Raw genomic sequence first — 26,305 nt, 5'->3', positions numbered from 1 at the left:
CGGCAGAATTTCCCTGTGGTTGGTGTCTTATGATGGCATGAGTCTGCCACCAGTACCAGAAAGCCTTTTGCCAACAGCCCTGTGCAGATTTCATTCCAATCCTGCTATTGACAGTTTAATAATAATAATAATAATAATAATAATAATAATAATAAATAATAATAATAAATAATTAGTAGTAGTAGCAGCAGTATTCATCATTTAAATTACATCAGGACAGGGAAACAGCACTGATTAAATGGAATCATAGACTCCAGTATGTTAGAAGCTCAGAGGGGGCCACAGCTCATTTGCATGCTATTTCCATAGGGCTCCGTAGAGCTTTTCCTGGCATATAAGGGAAGGGATTGCCTCCTTTCTCAGATAATGCAGCTGAATATTGGATCATAATATTTCACACTTTAGAGTGTTAAATGTAAATTGCAAATGCTCCCTTAATCTTTACAGCAACCCTATAAGGCAGGTCAGTTTTGTTAATCCCTATAGTTTGGGACTGAGAATGAGAATATGTATATGTATTAATGTGTTTTCATCCTGCCCTTTCTCCAAGGCGCTAAGGGTACTCAGTGAGCTGCTTGGCCAAGAAGGGATCTGAATCTGTTTTCCCCCAATATCAGTCCAATAGTCCGTGCAATACACTGTGTTTTGGGCCACCCAGTGAAATCAAGTTGGAAGTTAGAAGGTTTCTAACTAGTAGAAATATGGGAATTGCCTTGCTGGATTAGACCTAAACACCATCTAATCTGGCACTGGGTTTTTTACCAGTGTGTGACCAGCCAGGTGCCTCTGGGCAGCAACAACCAGAGCATGGTGGTGATAACCCCTATTTAGGGATTTCACAGCTTTGCTGGCTATGTCACAAGCCATTGTTTGCCACTCCGCCACCTGTCAAGCCCTGATGATGAAGGGAGTTTTCCAATTTGGGGCACCACTGTTTGAAGGTGCCCCAACTGCCTTTCGGCAGCAGTATCCAAATCTCCTCCTGCCTACCATTTCTACTGCAGAGCAGGAAAGGTTGCCAGTTTGCCTTCCACTTCCAAGGGTATTTGGACTCCTTGGCCCACACAGCTGCCAAGCTTTGCATGCGGACCACCGTACAACCACTGGAATGATCCCGGTTCACCACTGCAGCAACATAGAGGGTGGGAAGGGCTGGCCATCCACCAGGAGGCAATACCACTCTCACCATGGTGAGGGTAGTTGTTGACACCTACCCCTCTTCTTTGCCAGTAGCATCTGGCATTCAGCAGAATTAACCATTGAGTTACTGTGGTTAAGAACTGATAGACTTATCTTTCATTAGCTTCTCTTTGGGAAACACTCCCCCCCCCACCTGCAGTTAGTTACTATAAGTGAAGGTATTGCAGGTGGGACAGAGGGATATGAAGCAGGGGCCAGACAGATGAAGCACAGAGGTTTTGTCTGGAGCAGAAGTGAGGAGCCTTTGTCCCACATGTTGCTGAACTGCAGCTCCCATCATCCCTGGCCATTGGCCATGCTTGTTGGGGCTGATGGGAGTTGCAGTTATGCAACACATATTGGGGGAGGCAAAGGGTCCCCCACATGTGACATAGATGATCACTGTGAAGGTGTGATGTGGGATTGTTTTCTCTGGTCTTGGCAAGAGTTATGTTCCAGGACTTTTTAGGGCAGAGTAGCTTCCAGCCAGTCCAAGTGAGCCTGAAGCAGGTATGTGGTCCACTCCAAGGGCCATATTCTGGCAGCAGATCAGGAAGTGCTGAGTTCCAGAGTGGCAATCCCTGATCGGAGGCAGGAGCCTAGGCACGCATTGTCCTCATACCAGTGATGGGTTGCTTGTACTGGGGAGCAAGTTCTGAGGATGGTGTTTATAGGGCTTAGTGGACAGGGATTGTCCCTAGGGATCAGCTTGACTTGAGCACCCAGGCAGCCTTGACATTGCCCTCAAAGTATTGAAGTGCCAGCTATGCTTTCCATGGAAGCAGAATGCTGATAGCACAGGAGGCAAGACACTGGAGCCAGACCACTAAAAGCCCCAGAGCGGATTCTGTTTGCTGCCTTAAAGGTGGTCCTTGGCTGAGTGCCTAATGGCATTAGGAATAGGTGGGGCATAGTTTCCAAGGCCTATGCATTGCCCATGTTGTCTTGGAGAGCTTTCTCCTCCCTCCCTGACCACAACAAGAGGAAGTAAAATATTCAGTATGTGGCCCAGCTTAAGTCTGGAAGAAAAATGAAGCTGGGGGCTGAGAGAACACAGCGGGTAGCACTGCATAAAGGGGGAGAAACCTGTCCAAACAAGCTCTGGAGCCCCGGTCAGGATAGTGTTTTTCCCTTGGGAGTGTGCTGCACTCCGCTGAGCGCATTTACACTGTGCAGAGGCAGGAGCTTGAAGGCTTGTTCCTTTTGCCATGTAAGGGAGCTCCAAGCACCCTTGGTGGCTATTTTGGGAATGAGAATGGGCCCTTGCTTTTGACTCCAGTGCCGTAGGGCAGATTGTGGCTGCCTCCTCAGCTGCCTGTTCCATATGTGCACGCAAAGGAAGCAGAAACCCTTCTCTCTCTGCAAATGTAAGGCTCAAGCAAGAATGTACATACTATTGCAGCTGCCGTGGCAAAGCTGGGCTTGGTGCCAGACTCCTCTCCTCTCCTCTCTCTCTGCTACAAAATCCCTCCAGCGCCAGCAGCTTTCAAAGTAAACAACAGAGCAGGATCGAGAGGCATCCACCCTGTCTGTCTGTCTGTCTGTCTGTCTGTCACAGCAGGGCCTCTAGTAGCAACTGAGCTTGGTTAGGGTTCAAGGCAAGCAGTTGGCAGGATGAGAAGGGAAGCCCAAGCCTGGGAGGAGATCAAAGCCTGCCATGTTCTAAAGGTTGTACGTTAATTGAGGTGGCTTAAGAGCAGCAGCTGTGAGCCCCCCCCCCCTTTCCTGGGCAGCATCCCACCTCAGCCCCAAGACTCACTGGTGGCTTTAGGCAAGCTGTTGTGCTCTCTGCTTCCACTCCTCACCTGCAAAGCAGGATCATAATGCTGGCTTACCTTTACAGCAGCCTGCCTTCAACTTGCTGCCCCCCAGATGTTGTTAGACTCCCAAACTTCCATCAGCTTTAGCCAGCATGGCCCAGTAGCTGAGAGGAGTTGAACTTCTTAAAAAAAAACTTGTGGTGCACCAGGTTGAGGGAACCTGCCCTTGTACTGGGCTGAAGTAATATAAAGATTGACATTCTGTTCCGTGGAACATTCTGAATGGCAGCATTTATTATTTTTTGTGTTTTATATCCTACGTTTCTTCCATGAGGGCAGAGTACCTGGTTCTCCTTGGCAAACTCCTATCCAGGTGCTGAACAGATGCAGACCTGCTTAGCTTCAACAAGGTTTTAGCACCATATTTATTCAGGCCATAACTTTTGCCACTAGCCTTTTCATACTTTTGGCCAGGGACCTGCTGTTAGCTCCAATCTGCAGTAAGCCTAAGAGATTTACATTATTTAATTTTTGTGTTTATATCTCACCTTTCCTTCAAGAAGCTGAGGGGCAGATTGTTAAAGTTTTTATGTGGGCAGGTAAGAGCTTACCTGTTCCTCCAGGCCTTTGGCTTATTTTAATTCCTACCTGCTTGTGGGTTTAAAAAAATGATTTAAATGCTTTCTGGTCTACATGGTCTGATTATTTGTTCAGGTTTGCTTGTAATGTAACTATAAACAGTATTATAAGTGCTAATAACTGAAACACAGGGCCTGCATTTAAATTTCTTTCTGTAGGTGCCAATGTTTCTCTTGCCTTTTCTTAGAAGTCTTGAATAAGCAAAGCAGGTGGTTCTGATGCTGCTGGTGCAACCCGCTTCAGGCCAGTTGAAAACAGATGCTCGAAACCCCTAAATGGTCTGAGTTCAGGGTACGTTAAGGACCACCCGCTCCCATGCAATACCTTGATCTCCCAGAGGCCCTGTGCTGAGTGTCTCTTGTTATCTGGGACAGGACTTTTCAGCAGTGGAGCTCCCTGGGGTAGTTTGTTTGGTCCCCTCACTGTTGGTGTTTAGGTAGCAAGCAAAGGCTGCTTTTCAAGGGAGTCTTTATGGAATTCCTGAGCATGAGGGAATTCTCTGCCAATTCCTGCTTCTGCCTAGCTGTGCTGGTTTGTTTTATTGGCTTAATTAGCGACATGGAGGTTTTTCAAGTGCTTTTGTTTTTTTCTGTGGAAAATCTTCCATTTCGTAACAATGACTTGAAGCTGATTGCAAATAAATATAAGGCAGGCTTGGCAATTTCAAAGCTTTTAGCTTTATTAAATGCATGTAAAATAAGCATGCTGAATTAGGGCATCAGAATTTTTTTCTGCAGCAAACTGAATATTTTCCAATGCAAAGTACCCTTATTTGCATAGGAAGGTTTTCTGGAAATCTTTCTAATTCAGAATTTGCTGGAAAACCCACATCACTGGGAGTTTTGTCAACTTTCTTGGACATTATTTTACGGAAAGGAACTTTCCTCCTTTCATGTTCTTGCCCCACCCTGTTAACACTAAGCCTCCCTGCCAGGTGCTTAAAATTACTCCCCAATGGATGCTTCCACTGTAGCCTTGTTTCATCAACATAATTACTTGCCCTTTATTTATTACATTAGCACCATTCCCAAGGTGTCAGATCAGCCTACATTTTGCTTTCCCATGTTGTCCTTGACCCCGCTCTGTGCAGAAGGTAGGCAAAACTAACAGGGAGCTTGATTTGGCAAAGAGCTTCTTATGGCTCAGTGTGGGATTTGAGCCCAGGTCTTCACACCTTGGGCCAAAGTAGCACCTTGCGGCGCTCCACTTACTGCAAGCGCCTATTAAGCTGTGGGCCATTTAGATCATTCGTGCAACAGAATCAAGAGTGTGGCAGAGTGCCGGGACCCATAGATTCAACCCTATTTCACACACAATAATATTTCTGTTTGTCCAAGGTTTTTGCTGAACCTGACAACCATTTTCATATTTGATTCATCCCTTGACTTTGGTTCCTGGATCTGCTTTTCTTTAGTTTTTTTAGCCAGTTTTATTATTTGTTGTAAGCCATCTTAGAAGGCCTAACCATAAAAGAATGGTGGTGTATACAATAAATAACAAGCAAGTAGTCTTGCTTTCCTGGGCCTCCCATTTTTTACTTTGACCTGGCAAGGAACCCATCTCCCTTTTAATGGCCACTGTTCTATTAGCCAGCGCTTGCTGGCCTGCCTGCTTACCCTCTTAGTTGCCTATAAACGCCTGCGGCTATTAACCTGGTGCTGCTCTACCAGCACATCCAGCCTAACTATAGAACCATGCGCCCTGTGTGTTTCCTTTCCTGGTCTCTTACACTTGCTTGCATATACTAAATCATGTCTCCAGTCAGCCGACGAGCTCCTTGGCAGAGCAGGGACTGTTTCTCTGTGTGTTCTGGAAATCCCCCAGTGTGCTTGAGGTGCTGTGAATGAAATATTAATTACTGAAATGTATGAATGAAAGAATTCCTTTGAGTCAATAAATTGTATGATCCTAGTAATAAGGGATGGGCATGTTCTCAAATAATGAGAGAAATGTGAAAAGTGGGTGGGGTGAGTAATGCAATCTTTAACCAGCATTGGAAAGGTCCCAAGTACTTGGTTCTCCAAACTTTTCAAAGCTCTGGTTGGCAGTTAGTGTGGGCAAAGGCTCTAACCCCTGTCTCCCACCCCAGAGTCCCCAGCCAATGAGTCCGTTGAGCAAGAATGGGGAAGCCATGACCTTATGAAGGTTGATAGACTGCTTCTCTCATCATCACTGACTGCCAGCCATGCAGAGGGAAGTCCAACAAATTTTGGAGGGCCATGCCTTCCCCACTCCTGCTGAAGATAACTTCTCCTTCTCTAACCCCCTTTCCTTCCCTAAGATTGGCAGCCTGGGTGGAGGGGCCTCTAGTTGATGATTCCTCTTCTAAAATATCTGTAACACATAGTAACTGCAGTATTGTCTCAGCTCTGTACAGGCCATGGTACTTCAAATTTCTGTTCCTCTTTCTAATAATTTGAATCCTATCTCCCAGCTGTGCCTGTGAGAAACCACTTAGATCCCCCAGGTTTTTGTTTGTTTTTTAAGATACTAGATGTTTGACTTGTGCATGTAGAAACCAAATTCCACTTTTCTTTGTTGGTACGATCCGTTTCCCCCCATTCCCCCCATATTTGCACCGTCAATGCCTCTTGGCCCCCTGGTTTCCAGCCCTGCAGTACTTCACAAACAGAAACGACCCATTAACCAAATAGCAAAGGCCTGTGTCTGCGTTGCCAGTAGATGGGGTTGGGAAAATAACAAAATCTGATCCTTCTCCTGGCTCACACAGGGTTGGTACCTCAGAAATATTTTCCCTAGCCCTGCCAGTGCAAACCAATATGATACAATGAATGCATGCTCCCTTGCTGATGCCTGGGTGCTTAAAGCTTTTCTCATTCTTTTTCTTTAAATGCATAGGACCCGTCAAAGCTGTACAAGAAGAGTGGAGAAGCCACAGCGCCGACTGACAGCTCTGCAGCCGAGGGCAGGCCGAGGGAGAGCAGCCCTCTTTCAAAGAAACTTTCGCCGCTGCGCTCCGAAGTGACCGATTATGGGAAGTCAGCACTTTCCACTCCGGCCAGTAGTCGCGACCCAGACTCAAAGGACAGAGCTCAGATTAATGGAGCACCAACGGTGACAGAAAAACTGGCTCAGCTTATTGCAACTTGCCCTCCGTCAAAGTCTTCCAAAACGAAGCAAAAGAAGCCCTTCATGGGAATTGCTTCTGGATTTGCTAAAGACTCCGGAAAGAAGCTGCCAGTGGTTGGGGCTGTGGCCGTGCCGGCGAGCAAGGACTTTGTAAAGAAACAGCTTGGAAGCGGCACTATGGGCGTTGCTTTGAGTAACAAGGACTTTGCAAGGAAGCCACCGGGGGTTAGTAGTGGTGCTGGACTAGTCAGCAAGGACTCTGGGAGCAAAAAGCAACCAGGGACTTGCCCCAGCATGCCTGGGCTAGTTAGCAAGGACTGTGGGAAGAAGCTACCGATCCTTGGCTCCCCAATGGGATTGGTCAGCAAGGAAATCGGAAGGAAACCACTGTTGTCTGGCATGCCAGTTGGGCTAGTCAGCAAGGATTCTGGGAAAAGGCTTCTGGGGACTAACAGTCCGGTTGGATTACTTCCCAAGGATTCTGGGAAAAAGATGCTGGGGACTGTTAGTCCACCTGGATTGGTTAACAAAGACCCTGGGAAGAAGCTACCAGGACCAGGCGGTCCAATTGTATTTTTTAATAAGGATGCTGGGAGGAAACATCCAGGGTCAGATGGGCCGATCGGATTGGTCAGCAGGGACTCTGGAAAGAAGCTGCCAGGGCTTGGTGCTTCAAGCGGATTGGTGAATAAAGATGCTGGAAAGAAGCCTCTGGGGGCTAGCAGCCCAATTGGATTGATTACTAAAGAGTCTGGAAAGAAGCCACCGGGGGTTGGCATTCCAGCGGCCTTGGCTGCTAAGGACTCTGGGAAGAAAATGGCAGGGGCCAGCAGCAGTCTGTGTGGGCTGGCCAATAAGGACTCGGGGGCTTTGAAGGCAGATGCTGCTCACCCTTCTGTGGAACCCTTCAAACGGTGTTCTGCGAATGTCATAAGTCACGAAAGTCCTTTGCCGCCAGGCCTCTTGAAAGACAGTGTGGGCAGTAAGCCTTTTGAGAAGCATGTTGCAAGGCAGAGTAAAGAAAGCATCCCAGAAAAGGTAACAGTTCAAAAAGAAGCGTCAGGTGGAGGCAAGGAAGGGGCCTGCAGTCAGCAGGACAGCTCCTCGTCCAGTGAAAGGGGCACGTTTGAAGCACCCAAGCATGATAAACAACTGCCCGTGTATTGCACTTCCCCCGAATTCAGGACTTCAGGAGGCGCTTCTGATGTATCTACAGCCAAATCTCCATTCAGTGCTGTTGGGGAGGGGGGCCTCCCCTCCCCCTCCCCAGCCGCCTCTGTCACTGCTTTAACACGTAGCCCCACAGCAACCTTGGCTCAGTTAGCTTCCAACCCTCTGCATTTAAATAGCACGCCTGAGCTCTTAGAAGGAATTTCCGAGCAGATTAGCAAGACCCCGTTTGCCTCTGACAGCACGCGCTCAAGTATGAACCGGGTGCCGAATCCTGGCTCACACGCTGCTGGCAAAGGGGTCGGCAGGGAATTAAACGGTTCCAAAGCTGTGCATGCCGATGACCCCAAACCGAGCCCCACCTTAGGCAGGAAGCCCAGCCTGGCAACTGACTCTAACACCCGTGCCACTGTTGCCCCTTCGGTGGTTAGCTTCTCCAGTTTGTTCAACAATAAGCCCTTTCTAAAGATTGGTGCCATGGCTGCATCAGGTAAACCCTGCCAGGGGGTGGAAACTTTGAGCAGTAGTGGTGGAGGCCCGCAAGCAACACCTCTGAAGAAAAGGAAAGGAAGGAAGCCGCGCTGGACTAAGGTAGTCTCCAGGAGCACTTGCCGGCCTCCCAAAGGCCTAGAATTGGGGAGGCCTGAGCTTTTCAAGAACATTTCTTGCAGCGTGCTGTCAAACAGTAGCCTAGATCAGGCCAAGCTCTTCAAAAGCGCAGGCCCGCCTTCCTTTGCCCAGCACGAGTTTGTCAAGCGCCAGTTGCCAAAGCTCAGCAAGTCCAGTAGCATACAGTCCCTCTCTCTGCTCAGCAGTGTTGAGAAGGAGCCGAGCAAATTTTACAGTCCTCACATGCAGGCTTCCGTTGGGTGCATCTCGGACGACCTGCTGCCTGAAATGTACAAGTCCAAAAGGGGCAGGTCGAAATCCAAAGAGATGCCCCACCTGGAGGGCCCCCCGAAGCGAACCCTGAAGATCCCTGCCTCTAAAGTGTTTTCAGTGCAGTCAAAGGAAGAGCAAGAACCTCCAGTGCTGCATCCGGAGGTGGAGATCCCGTCTTTTCAGCAGAGCCTCACAGAGCAAGCTTTCCCGAAGAAGAGGGGCCGTCCGAAGAGGCAGATCAGATCAGGGGTCAAGATGAAACCCCCTGTCCTCTCTGTGGCGCCCTTTGTCACCGCGGACAGTTCCAATAAGCTGGATTGTGAAAGCGACCAGCGGCAGAGCGAGGATTTCTTTGAAGTAGCAAGCCCGTTAGGAGGCCCCGAGGAGCCTGGGAAGACGAGCGCCTGCAACATGACTGACCTTGAGGTAGAGCCGGACCGCAAGGAGAGCAAGCGCAGCAACGGGCAGCTGATGAAAACCATCATCAGGAAAATCAACAAGATGAAGACGCTGAAGCGGAAGAAGCTCTTGAATCAAATCCTCTCTTCTACTGCGACAGAACCAAATAAAGGGAACGTGCAATCCAAGCTCCACACGACAGTGTCGACCCTCGCTGCCACGTTTGGCTCGAAACTAGGCCAGCAGATCAACGTCAGCAAGAAAGGAACAATCTACATAGGAAAGAGGCGAGGCAGGAAGCCGAAAGCTGTCCTGAATGGCATCTTGGCCGCTAATGCTGACAGCTTGACTCTTCTTGAAAAGTCTGCCCAGCAGGCGACGGGGACGGCGCTCGGACAAGCAGTGGCTCCTTTGCTCCCTTCCGCCACAAATAACCCTGAGATTCTCCCTTCACCCGTTTGTTCTCAGTCATCTGGGGTGAGCGGAGGGCAGAGCCCCGTCAGCAGCGACATGGGCTTTGTGGAGCCCAACTCGGTGCCCTATCTGCACCTCCACTCCAGGCAGGGAAGCGTGGTTCAGACCCTGGCAATGCGGAAGGCCTCGAGGGCCCGGAGGCGGCTCTCCCCACCAACTCTTCTCCCCAATTCCCCATCCCACATGAGCGAACTCGGCTCGCTGAAGGAAGCCACTCCGTCGCCCATCAGCGAGTCCCACAGCGACGAGACGATTCCCAGCGACAGCGGGATCGGGACCGACAACAACAGCACTTCTGACAGGGCGGAGAAGTTCTGCGGCCCGAAGAAGCGGCGGCACTCCTTCGACCACATCTCCCTCGTCCCTCCCGAGACCTCGACGGTCCTGAGCAGCCTCAAAGAGAAACATAAGCACAAGTGCAAGCGCCGCAGCCACGACTACCTGGCCTACGACAAGATGAAGAGGCAGAAGCGGAAGAGGAAGAAGAAGTACCCGCAGCTGCGGGGCAGGCAGGACCCCGATTTCCTGGCGGAGCTAGAGGAGTTGATCAGTCGCTTGAGCGAAATCCGGATCACCCACCGGAGCCACCATTTCATCGCCCGGGATTTGCTGCCCACAATTTTCCGCATCAATTTCAACAGCTTCTACTCCCACCCCACCTTCCCTCTGGATCCTTTGCACTACATCCGAAAGCCCGACCTGAAGAAGAAGAGAGGCCGGCCGCCCAAAATGCGTGAGGCCATGGCGGAAATGCCCTTTATGCACAGCCTCAGCTTCCCCCTCTCCGGCACTGGGTTCTACCCCTCTTACGGCATGCCTTACTCTCCTTCTCCCCTTGCGGCCGCTCCCATCGGCCTGGGCTATTACGGGCGGTACCCGCCGACCCTCTACCCACCTCCGCCTTCCCCTTCGTTCACCACCCCGCTGCCGCCTCCGTCATACATGCACACCGGCCACTTGCTCCTCAACCCCGCCAAGTACCACAAGAAGAAGCATAAGCTGCTTCGCCAGGAGGCCTTCCTCACCGCCAGCCGGGCGCCCCTCCTCTCTATGAGCACCTACCACCCCAGCGTCCCACCGGAGATGGCCTACGGCTGGATGCTGGAGCACAAGCACCGCCACCGCCACAAGCACCGCGAGCACCGCTCCTCCTCAGAGCAGCCACAGGTCTCCCTTGACACCTTGGCGCCCAGCGGCCCTTCCCGAACCGTCCTGGAGTCCCTGAAGCGCTACCGGTTTGGGAAGGAGGCCGTTGGCGAGAGGTACAAGCATAAGGAGAAACACCGTTGCCACATGGCCTGCCCACACCTGTCCCCTTCGAAAGGCCTGCTTGGGAGGGAAGAGCAGTGGGTCCGGAGGGAGCCGGCAGAGCCCAACTCCTCCCTGGCTCTGGGGCTACAGACGCCGCTGCAGATAGACTGCTCAGACACTCCGCCCAACCTGCCTCTGGGGAGGTTCACTCCCAGCTCCGAGCCGGTCAGCAGCGACGAGCACACAAACCTTTTTACCAGTGCAATAGGCAGCTGCCGAGTCTCCAGCTCTGCTGCCACCGGCGGGCGCAAAAAACTGTCTGATGGCTCCGGACTCTTTGGCCCCCAGGAAGCCTCGCTCAGCCGGCCTCTCCGGAAGGAGACGTTGCCCCCTATGGAGAAGGCAGGGCCAACCTTGTCAGGTAAGAGCCCTCTACTCTTGTATGTGTGTCAATGCAATCTTTTAAACAGCACCTGGAGTTAGCAAGGCTGAAACTGCCACCACGTCATCATGTCAGGCGGGTGGAAAAAGAAGGTTCTGGGGTTATGAGCAGTTGTATGCAAATCTAGACCTGCCTGGGGGTGGGGATGTTTTCCAGCCCATGTTCCCAGAGATCTGGAGCTTGAAGTACATCAAGCAGAGGGGGCTGACCTGCTGACCAGGTGTGTCCAGGTTCAGAGCAGCCTAGTCGATCCAGAGGCTTCATGCACTCTGCCAAATGAACATAAGAAACTGCTGTATACCAGATCAGACCACTGGTCCATTTAAAAAGAGAGGAGGAAACTCACCATGTTCGTTGTGAGTTTAACACAGTGGTTTTTTGGAGGGGGAGGGGGAAGAGATCTTTACTTGAGTAGATTTTTAGCAACAAAATATTGCAGTAACTCCTGTCCCCTGGTCATCATTTCATCTTTTTTGCTTTTTGCCTGCCTATGATGCTACCCCAGTTTTGTGTTTGGTCCTTGTTGGTTCATCTAGCCCGTTACTCTTGACTTACAGTGAGCCACACTTATTGGTCCACTATTGTCCACACCAATGGGCAGTGACTTTCCAGGGTTTCAGACAGGAAATCTTCCCCAGCCTACCTGGAGATGCCAGAGATTGAAGTCTGGTCTTCCTGCATGCAAAGCAGCTGCACTAATACTCTGATTGGCAGTGGCTCTCCAAGACATTTGTTGCATTTATGCTTTAACAATATTGTTTTAGATTGCTTAGATTTTTTAAAAAAACTATATTAAGCAGTTTTAAAACTGTTTTTGTATAGATAAATAAGATTAAAATATTGGGGGAGGTATTTTCCCCTTTACCTACTACCTGAGTCGGAGATTGAACTAAGGCAAAGTAGAAGCTCTGCCTCTGAGCTGCAGTGCCACCCCCACCCCCCAAATCAGGTCATTTGTGTAAGGACCAATGCTACATGTCCCTCTTTCCTAGTGTGCTGGCAGCGGGATATGTTCTTAGCAAAGGAGAAAAAGGCCTGATTCTGTAGGGGAGCCAGTGGCAGCTGGAGAGAATCCCAGGTCTTTTATAATCCTGACACCATACAAATGTGATTCCATCTCCTAGTAATTGGAAATAATTATGTTGAATGGCCAGTTGCTGTTTCTCAAGATCATGCTCTGTTTTTAGAGGGGTAGCTGTGTTAGTCACTTGTGGCACCTTAAAGGCTAAACAAATCATTAAACCTTTGTGGTCTACAGCCCGCTCTGCTAGATGCAGGAAGTGTTATCCTGAGTTGCAAGTATATATACATACATAATGGGGCAAGGGAATTGTAAACAGTGACATCAGAAGGGGATTAAGTGTGGAAAGTACAAGGACAATGAGAGTGTGCAATAAACAGTGGTAATTAGCAAAACAGTCGCTGATGACACAGACATCCTGGCATTGGTAAACCAATCGACACAGGCAGTGTGCTATTTTGATTCATTCCACATGTGATAGCATTGAACCCTTTTATACGGTGTAATTCGGCAGTTTCATACTGCAGCCTCCCTTTGAAAGTCCCTTTCTTTCAGGGTGGCTACTCTAAGGTCCTTTACATCATGTCCTGGGAATGTCAAGTGTGTGTGTAAGAAATGGGTTGAATGTGGGATTTATACATTAGATAAGCTGTTACATTCAGATGGAGAATTTTTGTCATTTTTTGGTGGTATAAATATTATTTGCCATTGAGTGCTGAATGACAGTCTCTTCAGTTACAGCATCTGTTGGTGTCTATTTATGGGTGGTTTGCTTTGTTGGAGGAAATTACTGTATACAAATGCCTGTTAGACCTTTGTAAAGGAGGTATTCAGCAGCATAGAGAGTTGTGGAATAGGGAATTAGTATGTGCTGGACAACCTAAACAATGGGAAATTGCATTAAAATCGATACAGAATGTTTTTCTGGATTTGAAATTGAGACTGATCCAGCAAAAATTGTTTCAGATACATTGGAGTCCACTATATTTCTGCATGAAGGTACTGCTTAATAATGATAGATTCTGGAAGTGTAATGCTGAAAAGGCACATGATTCAGGCATGTCCAGTGATGTGTTCTTTTTGCTCTGAAGCTGTGTATACATTTTGTACTTATGAAATCTTTTATATTCCCAAATGTTCAAGTACTTTAAAGCTATATATTTCTGTAGTATTGGGATTAACAGCAGGACAACAAAAGTGGATGTTGCAAACCCTTGTGCTCGTTATGAGTCTTGTAAGTCAAGCTTGGAAGTATAAAGAACCACTGCCTATTACACAATACATTTAAACATATATTTTTCTAAACACCAAATTTGTTTTTTGACACCTGGAGGGCTTATATCAATTTACATGTTTAAGTTTAGTGGAAAGTATTGATGACTATGGGACGCGGGTGGCGCTGTGGGTAAAACCCCAGTGCCTAGGACTTGCCGATCGCATGGTCGGCGGTTCGAATCCCCGCGGCGGGGTGAGCTCCCGTCTTTCGGTCCCAGCTCCTGCCCACCTAGCAGTTCGAAAGCACCCCCAAGTGCAAGTAGATAAATAGGTACCGCTTTATAGCAGGAAGGTAAACGGCGTTTCCGTGTGCTGCGCTGGTGCTGGCTCGCCAGAGCAGCTTCGTCACGCTGGCCACGTGACCCGGAAGTGTCTCCGGACAGCACTGGCCCCCGGCCTCTTAAGTGAGATGGGCGCACAACCCTAGAGTCGGACACGACTGGCCTGTACGGGCAGGGGTACCTTTACCTTTACCTTTATTGATGACTAGGATTCTCAATGTGAGCTTTGTATTGTATTTTTCTTCCCACCCCCTTTTTAACACATATCTTTGTTTTTGTCTTCTTTATTAAATTGGATACTTAAACATATTTTAATTTTTTTAAATGTCCTGGAACGTTGCAATGTTCCCTCATCAGCTCTTGAATAGTGCCATTTCTGATGTCAGAGTTTTGTCCATTCTTTTGCATAGAGACTGGTTCTCTTTGTTCTTGGAGGAATGCAGAAGGGCATTGCTGGCAGATGATGGCACATTGGAAGATGAGCAGGTGACTGAACCCCCAGTGTTGTGGATGGCAGACATAGGGACAAAGTTGTCATATGAGTCTCCTACAGGGGCTGGTCTCTTTGCCTCTATCTCTGTTACATGGTCTGTTGTTGATGGTGAGCAGCTGTTTTAAGTCGGAGAGTTGTCTATAAACTACTACTACTACTATACTATTTATATGCTGCCCATCTGACTGGGTTGCCCCAGCTACTCTGGGAGCTTCCAACAACTATAAAACCACAGTAAAACATCAAACATTAAAAACATTAAAATACAGGTGTCTTCTAAACGTCAGTTGTTTATTTCCTTGACATCTGATGGGAGGGCGTTCCACAGGGCAGGCAGGACTGCTGAGAAGGCCCTCTGTCTGGTTTCCTGTAACTCACTTCTCGCAACGAGCATCCAGGCTGAATGATGGGGCTGGAGACACTCCTTCAGGCATATAGGGCATTATATACAGATCCACCACACGAGGCCTGTGAGTGAAGTGTCAAGTGTCCAGCATGGGCTGTAGAGTATTAATGCTACGCTTGAGTGTTTTCAGCTGGTAACTCTGTGTGTAAATGGACACAAATCTGACATCGGAGATGGCAGTATTCAGAAGTCAGTGGAGGAACCTTTCATTTTTTATTTTTTTTAAATAATATTTTATTAGATTTTAACAAGAAAAAAAGTTACAAAACCATAAACAACAACAAAATGAACACTGGAAAAAAAAGAAAAAAAATACAAACATCAAAAATTCAACACAAAAAGAAAAAAAAAGAAAGAAGAGAAGAAAAAAGAAAAAAGAAAAAAGATAAGAAGAATAAAAATCCTTCTTTTCAATTTCTCACCATTTTTTTACTTATTTTCCTGACTTCCTCCCACCTCCCTCTTTGTATTCCATTTAAAGATTTGTTCAGCAAATTCATACCGTGGAGGAACCTTTCAATCTTCCAGGACATTTTTTTTTTAAAAAAATGTTTTTTATTAAAGATTTTCCTCGTTCACAAAATCACATGCATTGTCTCTTTCTTCAGGTTGCGTTTTCTACAGATCAGTTACATTTGTCGTGAGACATTGGTGTTATATGCAATATAGGGTTGGGCAAAAAAGAAGGGGGGACAGGAGAGAGGGGGTGGGGTGGTAAAGCTTCTGTTCTTTTACTTAGTGTATATGTGGAGTTTTGTGTCAGTGTCACTTGAATAGGTTCTTTTTCTATTCACTTTTTATGTTTCCTTGGTGGTGAGAGAGGTTGGGGTGGCCTAGGGTGTGGTTGATTGTCTTTGGTTAGCTGCAGTAGGATTTTTTGGGGGGGGGTGTTGTTGGGTTAAGTTAGCTATATTCAGTTGTATGCTGTCAGTGGGTTTGTGTTGTTGTATTGTTGGGGTGTGTATGTGTTAAAGGGGAGCCATACCGGAGTCTTCCAGGACATTTTGCAAGTGACCTTAAAGTGGACTTTATGGAGCAAAGGAATTTCAAAGGCAGACCACAACTTCAAACTGCTGCATTACAATATATCAAGAGGTTTAATGGTTTCACAAGTGGAATGAATCAAGACAATGGATTATTAGCACATTATATATGTTAATTGGCTTACCATTGCCGGAATGTGCCTGTCATCAACAACTGTGTTGTGAATTACCACCGTTTCTTATGTAACCATCACCATTTCTACTTTTCTGCATTCGTTTTCCCCCTGACCTCACTGTTTACAATTCTCCCCCTCTCAAAAAATTTTTTAAAAGAAAATCCCAACAACCCACCCACACACCATGTGTAACTGTAACTGAGGATGACACTTCATTTACCTGATGACTGTAGACCGCAAAAGCTTATGCTGTAATAATTTTTTTAGTCATGAAGGTTCCACGAAACTCTTCATGGTTTCTTCTCTATGTCTGGTAACCGCACTGGTTAAGCAAACTGAGTGACTACAGTTCCCAACATCCCTGACCACTGGTCCTGCTACCTAGGAGTGATGGAAGTTGATGGTCCAAAAACAGCTGGAGACCCAAGTTTGGGAAACCCTGTTATAAACAGTTCTGTGGGCTTGGTTACTGGGTTGAAACACCAAAGGCACAAATCAGTTTCTTGGGTGGTTTTAAAAAACCAACAAAAAGGTTTTCTGGGAAATGATTTACAATGAAATGAAAAAGGTGCTTAAATGCACGTTCGTGAAGAAACCAGAAGCCTTCCTCCTGGGTATGGTAGGCCAATTGGTGTCAAGGAAAGACAGGACGTTTTTTATGTACGCTACAACAGCAGCAAGAGTATTATTAGCAAAGTATTGGAAGACACAAGAACTACCCACACTGGAAGAATGGCAGACTAAGGTAATAGACTATATGGGACTGGCTGAGATGACCGGCAGAATCCGCGACCAAGGGAAAGAGACGGTGGAAGAAGATTGGAAGAAGTTTAAAATCTATCTTAAGAACTGTTGTAAAATTAATGAATGCTAAAATGTTTTGGGTAATGCAAAACAGAATTGCAGCGATTAGCAAAAGAAAGTCTTATATGGAAATTAGGGGATGCTGAAAAGATTGATAACAGGGATGCAGAAAGGGGAGGTATGGGGAAGTCGCCGAAAGAAGGTCAAGGAAAAATGTTAAGAAAGTATACGTGTTTATATGTTTGTTTGTTTATGTATTGTCTTGTATTGTCTTTTATTATGTGTTTAAAACCTAATAAAAATTTTATAAAAATAAAAAAATAAAAAACCAACAAAAAACTGTGTTGATAACATTTCTATACAAAACAGAGTCTTGTGGCATCTTAAAGACTACCAGATTTATTGAGGCTTACGCTTTCATGGTTCTGCTCCACAAATGTTTATGCTATAATAAATCTTTTAGTCTTTTAACTGCCACTAGGCTCCGTTTTTGTTCTTGCCAATAATATACTACTAACACCATTACTCCTCTAGAATTTGCCAGGTTTGCTACAGTCACTATGAAGTTTTTGTTTTTTAACAAGCAGGTAAATATTCAATTTTAGTCATCCTTTTAGTAACACCCATGAACATCAGTGGACTTAAGAGTGCTTAACAGTGCTTTTTTAAAAAAGTTTGTTCTGCAAGCTAATTTTTACTCTGGATCCAAAATCAGGCTTTTAGATCTTGCTGAGAAGCCTCCACACCGATATCTAGTGGCACTCTTGCTGCCCTTCTTGCACCTACAAATACCCCCAGATTTGGCTTGTTACACCTCCTCTTTTCCCATAGGTTAGGTACCTGGTTCCCCCCCAAAGCCCCCAGTTTAGCTTCCCTCTTACAGGCTGAGTACGACATCCTCCCTCAACGGGTTAAGTCTGAAAAGCAGGAGGAGAAAACAGGTTGTGTTGGTTAGTGCAGTTCTGGGAATTTCCCGAGGAATTCCATTACCGTGAGTGAGCTGACTTGGATTTGATGAGAAACAGCCTTAATTAGAAGGAAAACAGACATTTTAGGCCGAAGCCTGCCGAGTGCCATCTCTGAATCATTGCGTCTCTGCTAGTGCATTTAATTGGTGAGTCAGATGAAAATGTATCGCTTTCAGTAAGTGTGCTTCCCACAATTGAAACCAGCTGTTTTCATCTGAGAGCAGCTTTCAGCTCTGCGCTTGGCTCGTTCACCTTTCCTTGCCACATCTCAGGCATGTTGTGCAGCAAAGGCCCCGGAGGGCTGTGCATTTAAGTAGCGCCGAGATAAACACCTCTGGAACTTTCCTCGTTTGGCCTGCGGCACACACACACTGTGGAGGCCATTGCAAGCTTGATCGCCAAGGCTGCGCTTGGTTTCCTGACAAGCGTGCCTATATAACATCCAACGAGATCCATAATTTCACGTGGTGCTCTTTGCATCACCATCACCACCATTCACTTAGCCAGAATTAATGCAAAAGAGAGAGAAAACCGTCTTCAAGTTTGCAAACATGCCCCTACTTAAAGCATCAATATACAGTCTCCTCTGTAATGAGGTTCTATTTAATTTATTTACTTTTTTGTTCAGTTATACTTAATAGCCTACTTTTCACGAATGGTCCAAGGGCAGGTTGCAGAAATCTCCCAATTAAAACGATAAAACAGGTACAAATTATATTAAAGCCATAAGATAAAATGACAGAACTGAACTGGAAACAGAATTAACAAAGGAGCAGCACCAAACAGTGCAGCAGGAGGGGGTAACTAATTTTACTTTCAAAGAATTGTAGAGTTAGAAGGGACCACGAGGGTCATGTAGTCCAACCCCCCTGCAGTGTAGGAATCTTTTGCTCAATGTTGGTGTGCCTGCTGCCGATTGGGACTGGTAGATCAGAAGGCAGTGATCCTGCAGTAGGGGGAGCCAGAGCCAATGACAGGCAGAGCCAACTAACTTTGGTTTTGTCTCCAATCCCCTCCTTGCTCAGTTGTACAATGGGCAACACTGAGATTTAGGAGGAGGGAGCCGATTCGGCAGCTGATTGAGAGCAGATTGAAGCTGGTGGGGTAGTGCTTCATTTGCCATAATTGACCAGCCTCCTCTGGAAAGAAGAAATTTGACTTTTGGGAAGAAGAAATTTGAATTTCACAGCCATAAAAGCAAAAAAAAACACACCAAAAACAGCCTACTGTTAAGGGTCAAACTATAGGGGGGTGTTCAACCATGTTTTTTGTGTTGTTGTTATTATTATTAATTACATTTATATTCTACATTTCCTCCAAGGAGGTCAAAGAGGCCTACATGGTTTTTCCTTTTCCCCATTTTAACCTCACAACAACCCTGTGAAGTGAGTTAGGCTGAGAGTCAGTGATTGGCCCAAGGTCACCCAGTGAGCTTTGTGGGGCGAATGGGGACTAGAACCGTGGTCTCCCAGGTATCAGTCAAACACTCTAACCCAGGGGTCAGCAAACTTTTTCAGCAGGGGGGCGGTCCACTGTCCCTCCAACCTTGTGGGGGGGCCAGACTATATTTTGGAGCGAAAAAATTGTGGGGCAATTCCTATGCCCCACAAATAACCCAGAGATGCATTTTAAATAAAAGGACACATTCTACTCATGTAAAAACACGCTGATTCCCGGACCATAAGTGGGCCGGATTTAGAAGGCGATTGGATTGGATCCGGCTTCCAGGCCTTAGTTTGCCTACCCATGTCTAACTACTACACCACACTGGCTGGCTGTTGAAAAGCAGGGCCTAGACTCTTCATTTTTGCAGGAGAAGCTGAACCCTCCCCAGCTTTCTCCAGGGAGTGTTCTCCCTCAGCCTGGCTAGATGAAGAATGTTTGTGATAACTTTAAATAGGAAGGTGAGAGGGGAAAGTTCATCTCTTCTCAGGCACCCACTCCTTTAGACCTTCCGACCCCCTGCTTTATACATAGGGGGGTGACTGCCCTCGCAACATCTATTTTGCCTGTCTAGACATCAGAAACGATACTTATGAAAGCAGGGAGTGTGTGAGATAGCAAGTTTCTGTCCCATTTATCTTCAGCAGTACTCTTGATGTGCAACGGTGCTGAAGGAGAGTTACTGCGCAGCCCGAAGACAAATTATCCTTATTGGGAGCATTCAGAAGTTTATTTGTCCAACCTCTCTCGCCAGCTGCATGGTCACCCTATTTATAACAGGGCTGGGGAACCTGACTCCCCCTAGAAGTTGTTGGACTACAACTCCCATCAGCCTCAGCCAGCACAGCCCAATGATCAGATTGTTCTGCTTGGTATATTTGCAAAGGTTTGATAAAGGCCATTTATTTTAGTAAAACAATACTTTCAAATAACGCACAGTATTGGAGATACTGTCCCTAGGCATTACTTAGCTTTTTGCTACTTAGAAGGAGGGAGAAGAAACAAAAGCTGAAAATAGAAACCATCAGCATGGCAATAGTATTATCTGGGCTTAAGGGGGTAAAGTATGTAGACATCAGGATTATTATGCAGAAATGGAAAGAAGTTCATATTTTTCGAGGAAGAATCTCAGGCTGCTGTTTGTGATAAGCTGGGGAAAGGATGAACAACGTGTGTGTGTGTGTGTATCCAAGTTCTAACATGCTGTTGTGACACTTAAATACTCTCTTGTGTGTTTCCCTCCCCATTCCCCCACAGTTCCAGGTGGAAGAGTACAAGAGACACTTAGAGATGGGGGATAAAAAATGCTGTGTGTGGACTGGGGTGGGGTGTTGAACCAATTTCTCTGGATGTCAGTAGAGCAGTGGGAAAAGGAAAACTGAGAAATTGAATTTCATTAAACCAGATGTGCCAGGTGTTCCTTTCAGTGGAAGGATGGATGGGACAGAAGGGAGTGATGGAGAGAGAAAGCAGCCGTGGAGAGCTTCTCTTAAGTGGTGGTTGGAGCCTTCTGACATGTTTTTGTAAATGCTGCCTCTCACCTGGTGGTCTTTTAGATCGAAACATTTCCTCTTTCTCAGCTGTAGCACTGGAGTCCAAATTGAACATGTCTGCTCTATATTCCATTTTGTGTTCTCTCTCCCCCCCCTTTTTTTTGCCTATTGTTGTTGCCGTTATTAGACAGATTTTTAAAAACTGCTGTTCCCCAGAAGGATCCAGTGTGGGTTACAGCAAAACAAAATACAGCATTGAAAACAGTTAAAAATAAATTAAAGTCACTAGGATGGGTCTTGAATATATCTCAAGTGTCAAAGGCCACTTTGTTATTATTGATGTACTTGGGCTTTAGAGAAATAGCACAAGATGCAAATGGAGGGGAGCCAGGTCTTTGCCCCAAGGCGTTTACAGTTGAAAAAGTGGGGGAGGACGAGGAAGGAGGAAAGCAAGGGCTGAATGCATACCTAGGCTTCATTTCAGCTGAACACAAAACCACAGGGGTTCATCTAGTGCAGCGTTTCCCAAACTTGGGTGTTAAGCTGTTTTTGAACTACAATTACCATCATCCCTGACCACTGGGGATGATGGGAGTTGTAGTCCAAAAACAGCTGGAGACCCAAGTTTGGGAAACGCTGATCTTGTGGTTCCTTTTGATCCTTTTCTGACATTGGTAAGCACAGCTTAAAAACCTTCCGTTTCTTTTTGACACGCTTTTCTCCTTTGCCAGGAAATCTTCCAGCACAAGACAAACCCTTGCAGAGGCCATCGGAGGGCACGAGCTGCAGCCCCTCCAGGAAGAGGTCTTCATCCGAGAGCACATCTTCTACAGGCAAATAAACCACCTGCTGCTTCTCAAATGAGGATAGCGATCCCATGGGCTTCCAGATGCTGTTGGACTCAGCTCCCATCAGCCTCAGCAGCATGGCCCAGTGGTCAGGCATCATCTGGAAGGCCACAGATTCCCCATCTCTGACCTACACCTATGTCCCAGCCAATCTGGGATCTCATATTAAACACACTTAGAGAAGTGTATAGTAGGTGTGGGGAACCTGGTGGCCCTCCAGATGTTGCTGGGCTCCCATCAGCCCCATCCAACATAGCCACTGGTCATAGATGATGGGAGTTGGCATCCAGCATCATCTGGAGGGCCATAGGTTCCCGATCCCCACTCTAAAATTCTCTGCCGTGCTTGTTATTCTGCTAGATAATCTAGAAGGGCTGGTCATGGATCCTTTGGGCACATTCTGGTTCATGGGAGGCAATCAGCTTTCTGTCAATTAAAAACCCACCACATTGGAAGCCCAGCAGATACACAGGAGTCGGATTTCTCTGTAGCTGCTGTATTAACTTCAATATGTCAGCAGTGCGACTGCCTTGGGTGTTGTCTTCAAATGAGTAAAAAGTGAGGTAGAAATTATCAAATAAATGGGGAGTCAGTAGGCTTGTGACCCCTTTTGGAACTGGGTGCTGAAGAATCACAGAATCGTAGAGTTGGAAGGGATCCCAAGGGCCAGCTGGTCCGATTCCCTGCAGTGCAAGAATCCTGCCCACAGCCATCCCTGGGTGGGCTCGAACCACCACCTTTCTGGTTAACAGTAAGATGACAATAGATACCGCTCCATGATGAAACTTCTATTCAGAGTGCATCAGGGAGTGATACAGAGCTCATCAATTAATCCGACTCCTGCACCAGTTGGGTTGTTGTTACTTGTCTTCCAGTTACCACCTTCGCTTTAAGGGATTTTCATGTGTGCCGCTTTTTAGCAGTCTTTATGCCAGGTGGGCTGAGTAAAGCTTAATGCTGCATAGGAAGAGAAGAGGAAGTGTGTACGGTCACTTTTGTAGTTGCTGGGCAGCCATGGATGTGCCATATATTGCTCCCGGGTCAACCACCCAATCAAGTTGCCTAGCCAATCACCTTAAAGAATGCACTTTTAGGGTCATAGCATTATGGAGACATCAAAAGGTCCTTCTGCTTGTGTCATTCTTCACAGGAGGAAGCTTGGAAGAAGTCTTATCTATTATTAATAATAAATAATAATAATTTGATTTATTACCCTTCCCTCAGTTGGTAGAGCATGAAACTCCTAAGCTCAGGGTTGTGAATTCAAGTCCCATGTTGGGCAAAAGTTTCCTGCATTAAGGGGGGTTGGACTAGATGACCCTCACGGACCCTTCCAACTCTACAAGTCTATGATTCTCCCCTTCCCTTCACCCCTAATGGCTCGGGGCGAGTCACAGCAATTTAAAATGCAACACTAAAAACAAATTACAAATGTACGTATTTATAAACCTGTCTCAATTGCTTATTTTAAAAATCTCTTAAGCAGTATGCAACAGCAGCACAAAAAGCAATAAAACGGCATAAAAACTCTGTTTAAGCATGTGAGTAAAACATTATATAAAAAATTATAGAAACAGCAACAAGTAAAAACAGGCCTAAGAGTGTCCCGTCTTACGGATAAGGGGACGTCCCAGGTGGGATTCTCCATGAATTTTAGTCCACATCTGTGGTCATCTTTCGATTTCCTCAAGTGATTAATGTGACTCCTACTTTTTATTCATTTTTATTTATTCCTGATTCTCGTCTTCATCCCCACCCCTTCCTTACTCTAATTAAACTGAAATAACCAAAGGGGGTTGGGGAAAGCTTATCTTGTGGCCTAAAGTACCGTTGTGCTGCCAGTGTGGCTGGGCTACAGCTGTCGGCTGGTACAGAGAGGCTGAGCCGCAGCTGGAAAGATAGCAGCAGGTGGCATTTTAAGCAGTTGACACCATGTGAGACAGATGAGGAGAGTGAGGTTAGGTTGAGACAGTGTTAGAATTGGATTGCGGTCGGGGAGGAAGCGATGTAGATTGGGAGGGGTCAGAATGCGATAATGAAAGCTGCTGATGTTGCCCATCCTCACCGTGAAATCCTCCCTAGGCACCGTAGCCTTACGAAAAACTTCCTTTGTTAATCAAATGCTCTCTGGTCTTCCCTGCCTAGCGCTGCAGCTGTTACCAGGCTCATGCGGTTGGGGTTGCCTGGATCCTCTTGGATCGTTTCCAAAAACGGGAGCACCAGTTCAAGGACAGACTATCGAGACTCAGCATCTCCCCCCCCCCAAGCCACGTTGTGTAGCTGGATTAGCATCGGTTAGTGCAGCTGCTTAGGCCCCTCTATTTCCTCAACAGATGGTGTGCTTGCGAGGAATCCCAGATAATTTCACCCTCCTCAAAGGAGCACAGTGTGAGGATGGCCATACACAACCCTAAAAAATCAGAAAGCTTTTAACCAGCTTAGGCTGGCTTACCAGCTGCACCCTTTCTTGAAGAAGATAGACCTCACTGCTATCATTCAAGCATTTGCAATTCCTGATTAGACTACTGGAAAAGAGTCGGGAAACTTCAACTGGTCCAACTCTGATACTGCTGGAATTTGGAGTGCAGCTGGTTGGCTGGAGCACAACGTTGTTCCATCGTCATTGGCTAGTTAGTTACTTGCTTCTGGGCCCAGTTCAAGGTATTTCTAAAGCCCTAGATCCTTTTGCTACCTGCGTTTAAGCAGTCAGGGTGTTGCTGGTCATGGCTCCATTGTTGTGGAAAGTCCTCCCCAGAGAAGCCCACCTGGCCCCATGACTTACAGTCATGTGGTTAAAGGCCTGTTTTTTCCCCCAGAAGGCTTTTAATTATTGTTGCTGCTGCTGCTGCTGCTGCTGCTGCTGCTGCTGCTGCTGCTGCTGCTGCTGCTAAAGTTGGAGGGTGTGTTTGTACTACAAGTTATCTTATTTCATCTGCTCAAACCTATGTGGCATATATGTATTTAAAATAAGTGGATGAATGAAAATCAAACCTACTTATGCTTCCTGATGTTTCTTCTCCTTCTCCAGTGGCCCCGCTTCCTTCACGAAGTACAAGGCTCGGGACTGCAGTGGAAGATCCTGTGGATAATCTACTGCAGCGCATGGCTCAACATGAAAGCCAGGGTGCCCTGGACAAGACCCTTGAGGCCGTCATGACGCACACACCTGTTCTGCCCTCAGGTAGCCCCAGCCGAAGCCCCAGCAGGGAGAAGAGCAGCGGGCTCTTGATTCCGGGCAACGCGGGTGGCGACGGCATCTCGCTCCTTTCAGACCGGTTGTTGAGCGGCTACTCCCCCCATCACCTCAAGAGGAGCATGGTGGAAGCCATGCAGTGCCAGGCGAGGAAAATGTGCAATTACGACAAGCTTTTGGCCACTAAGAAAAACCTGGACCACGTCAACAAAATCCTCAAAGCCAAGAAGCTGCAGAGGCAGGCACGGACTGGCAATAACTTTGTGAAGCGCCGGCCCGGCCGGCCCAGGAAGTACCCCTTGCCCTCAGTGGTTTCAGTCCACGCCCTCCAGGTGAGCCGCTTTGTCAGCCAAGAACTGGACGGCGGGGGCCAAGGCTGCCTGCTCCACTGCAGTCCTGACACGGTTACTGATGCCATAGAATCAGTGGTTCAGGGGGTTAATGTGAAAGGCTGGAAGAGGAAGCGGTGGCTGGAGGAGGAGCAGGCCAGGAAAAGGCAGAAGCCTCTACCAGATGATGAGCAGGAGAGCAATAAAAGGTAATCTCTCTACATGTGAACACTACTGGTTGGGCTTCAGCTTTGGCCCCCCCAGAGTTTGCAGAACTACAACTCTCATCAGCCCTAGCAAGTATTGCCTGATGGCCACGGGTGATAGGAGTTGCAGTTCAGCAACAACTGACGAGGCCAAAGGCTTCCTGTATCTGAGCTGCATGGAGGATCTGAGTTGCACAGAATTGTTGTAGGTGTGCATAAAAGTTTCTAGTCCTCATGATCCATGCAGTATAAAATAAAAACAAAGACAGCATCATGACCACTGAAGAAGGGAATTATGCACCAGCTGACCTTTGAACACACAAAACTGCATCAGACCATTGGTTCTTGGGCCCAGTCTTGCCTACTCAGGCTGGCAGTAGCTCTCCCAAGATGTCAGGTAAAGGTCATTCCCTCAACTGCTGTCAGATACTGAACCTGGTATCATTGGCAAGTAAGGCCTTGGCTATGACTGCCGTACCTGACCAGGTGTCCTCCAGATGTTTCTGGACTATAGTTCCCTTGCTGGCTGGGACTGATGAGAGTTGTAGTCCAAAACATCTGGAAGGCACCAGGTTGGGGAAGCCTGAGCCTGCTCTGGGCACAGTTTTGTGCAGAAGCAGCATACAGATGATGATGACTGGCCCATCTAGCACAGTATCATCTGTTCTGACTGGCAGCCACCTCTCCAAGGTCTCTGGTAGGCAACCAAGGTTATTTGAACCGGAGATGCCAAAGACTGGACCTGAGACCTTCTGCATGCAGAATGCATACTCTGCCCCTGAATGATGCATACTCACTGCATAATTTTTCTCCTGCCATACTTGCTGCTGGTCTGCTGACCTTTCCTGGTTTCTTCCCCCCACCTTTCCAGCTTTTCTGAGACAACAACAGAGTCTCCTCCTCCTGATGAGGCGATAGTGAAGCCGCGTGAGCTGGAGAATGTTGAGCAGCCTCTGACTTCCCTTGTGCAGCGTGAGAAGAAAGCTCCGCGCCCCCCAAAGAAGAAATATCAGAAGGCAGGGCTCTACTCTGATGTGTACAAAACCACCGAGTAAGTCAGACCTACTGAAATGTCATAGCCTGCTAGGTCAGTCCATTAC

At 47.1% G+C, this 26,305-nt stretch overlaps 1 protein-coding gene across 2 annotated transcripts in view; it reads left to right on the top strand.

The window, feature by feature from the left end:
• Positions 1 to 26,305, top strand: part of ASH1L (ASH1 like histone lysine methyltransferase) — a 73,967-nt gene that overhangs the window by 14,387 nt on the left and 33,275 nt on the right. For both annotated transcript variants that reach the window (XM_083590929.1, XM_083590928.1), the window contains exons 3-6: positions 6,438 to 11,265; positions 21,361 to 21,462; positions 24,506 to 25,208; positions 26,077 to 26,256. In XM_083590929.1, coding sequence (XP_083447055.1) covers positions 6,438 to 11,265; positions 21,361 to 21,462; positions 24,506 to 25,208; positions 26,077 to 26,256 — 5,813 coding nt within the window. The remainder of the gene's footprint in view (positions 1 to 6,437; positions 11,266 to 21,360; positions 21,463 to 24,505; positions 25,209 to 26,076; positions 26,257 to 26,305) is intronic.

The sequence above is a fragment of the Podarcis filfolensis genome (assembly GCF_964270895.1).
Source record: "Podarcis filfolensis genome assembly, chromosome: 16".
NCBI classification, from domain to species: Eukaryota; Metazoa; Chordata; class Lepidosauria; order Squamata; family Lacertidae; genus Podarcis; species Podarcis filfolensis.
Note: the sequence above shows the minus strand (reverse complement) of the source record. Positions and strands in the feature narration are given on the sequence as shown.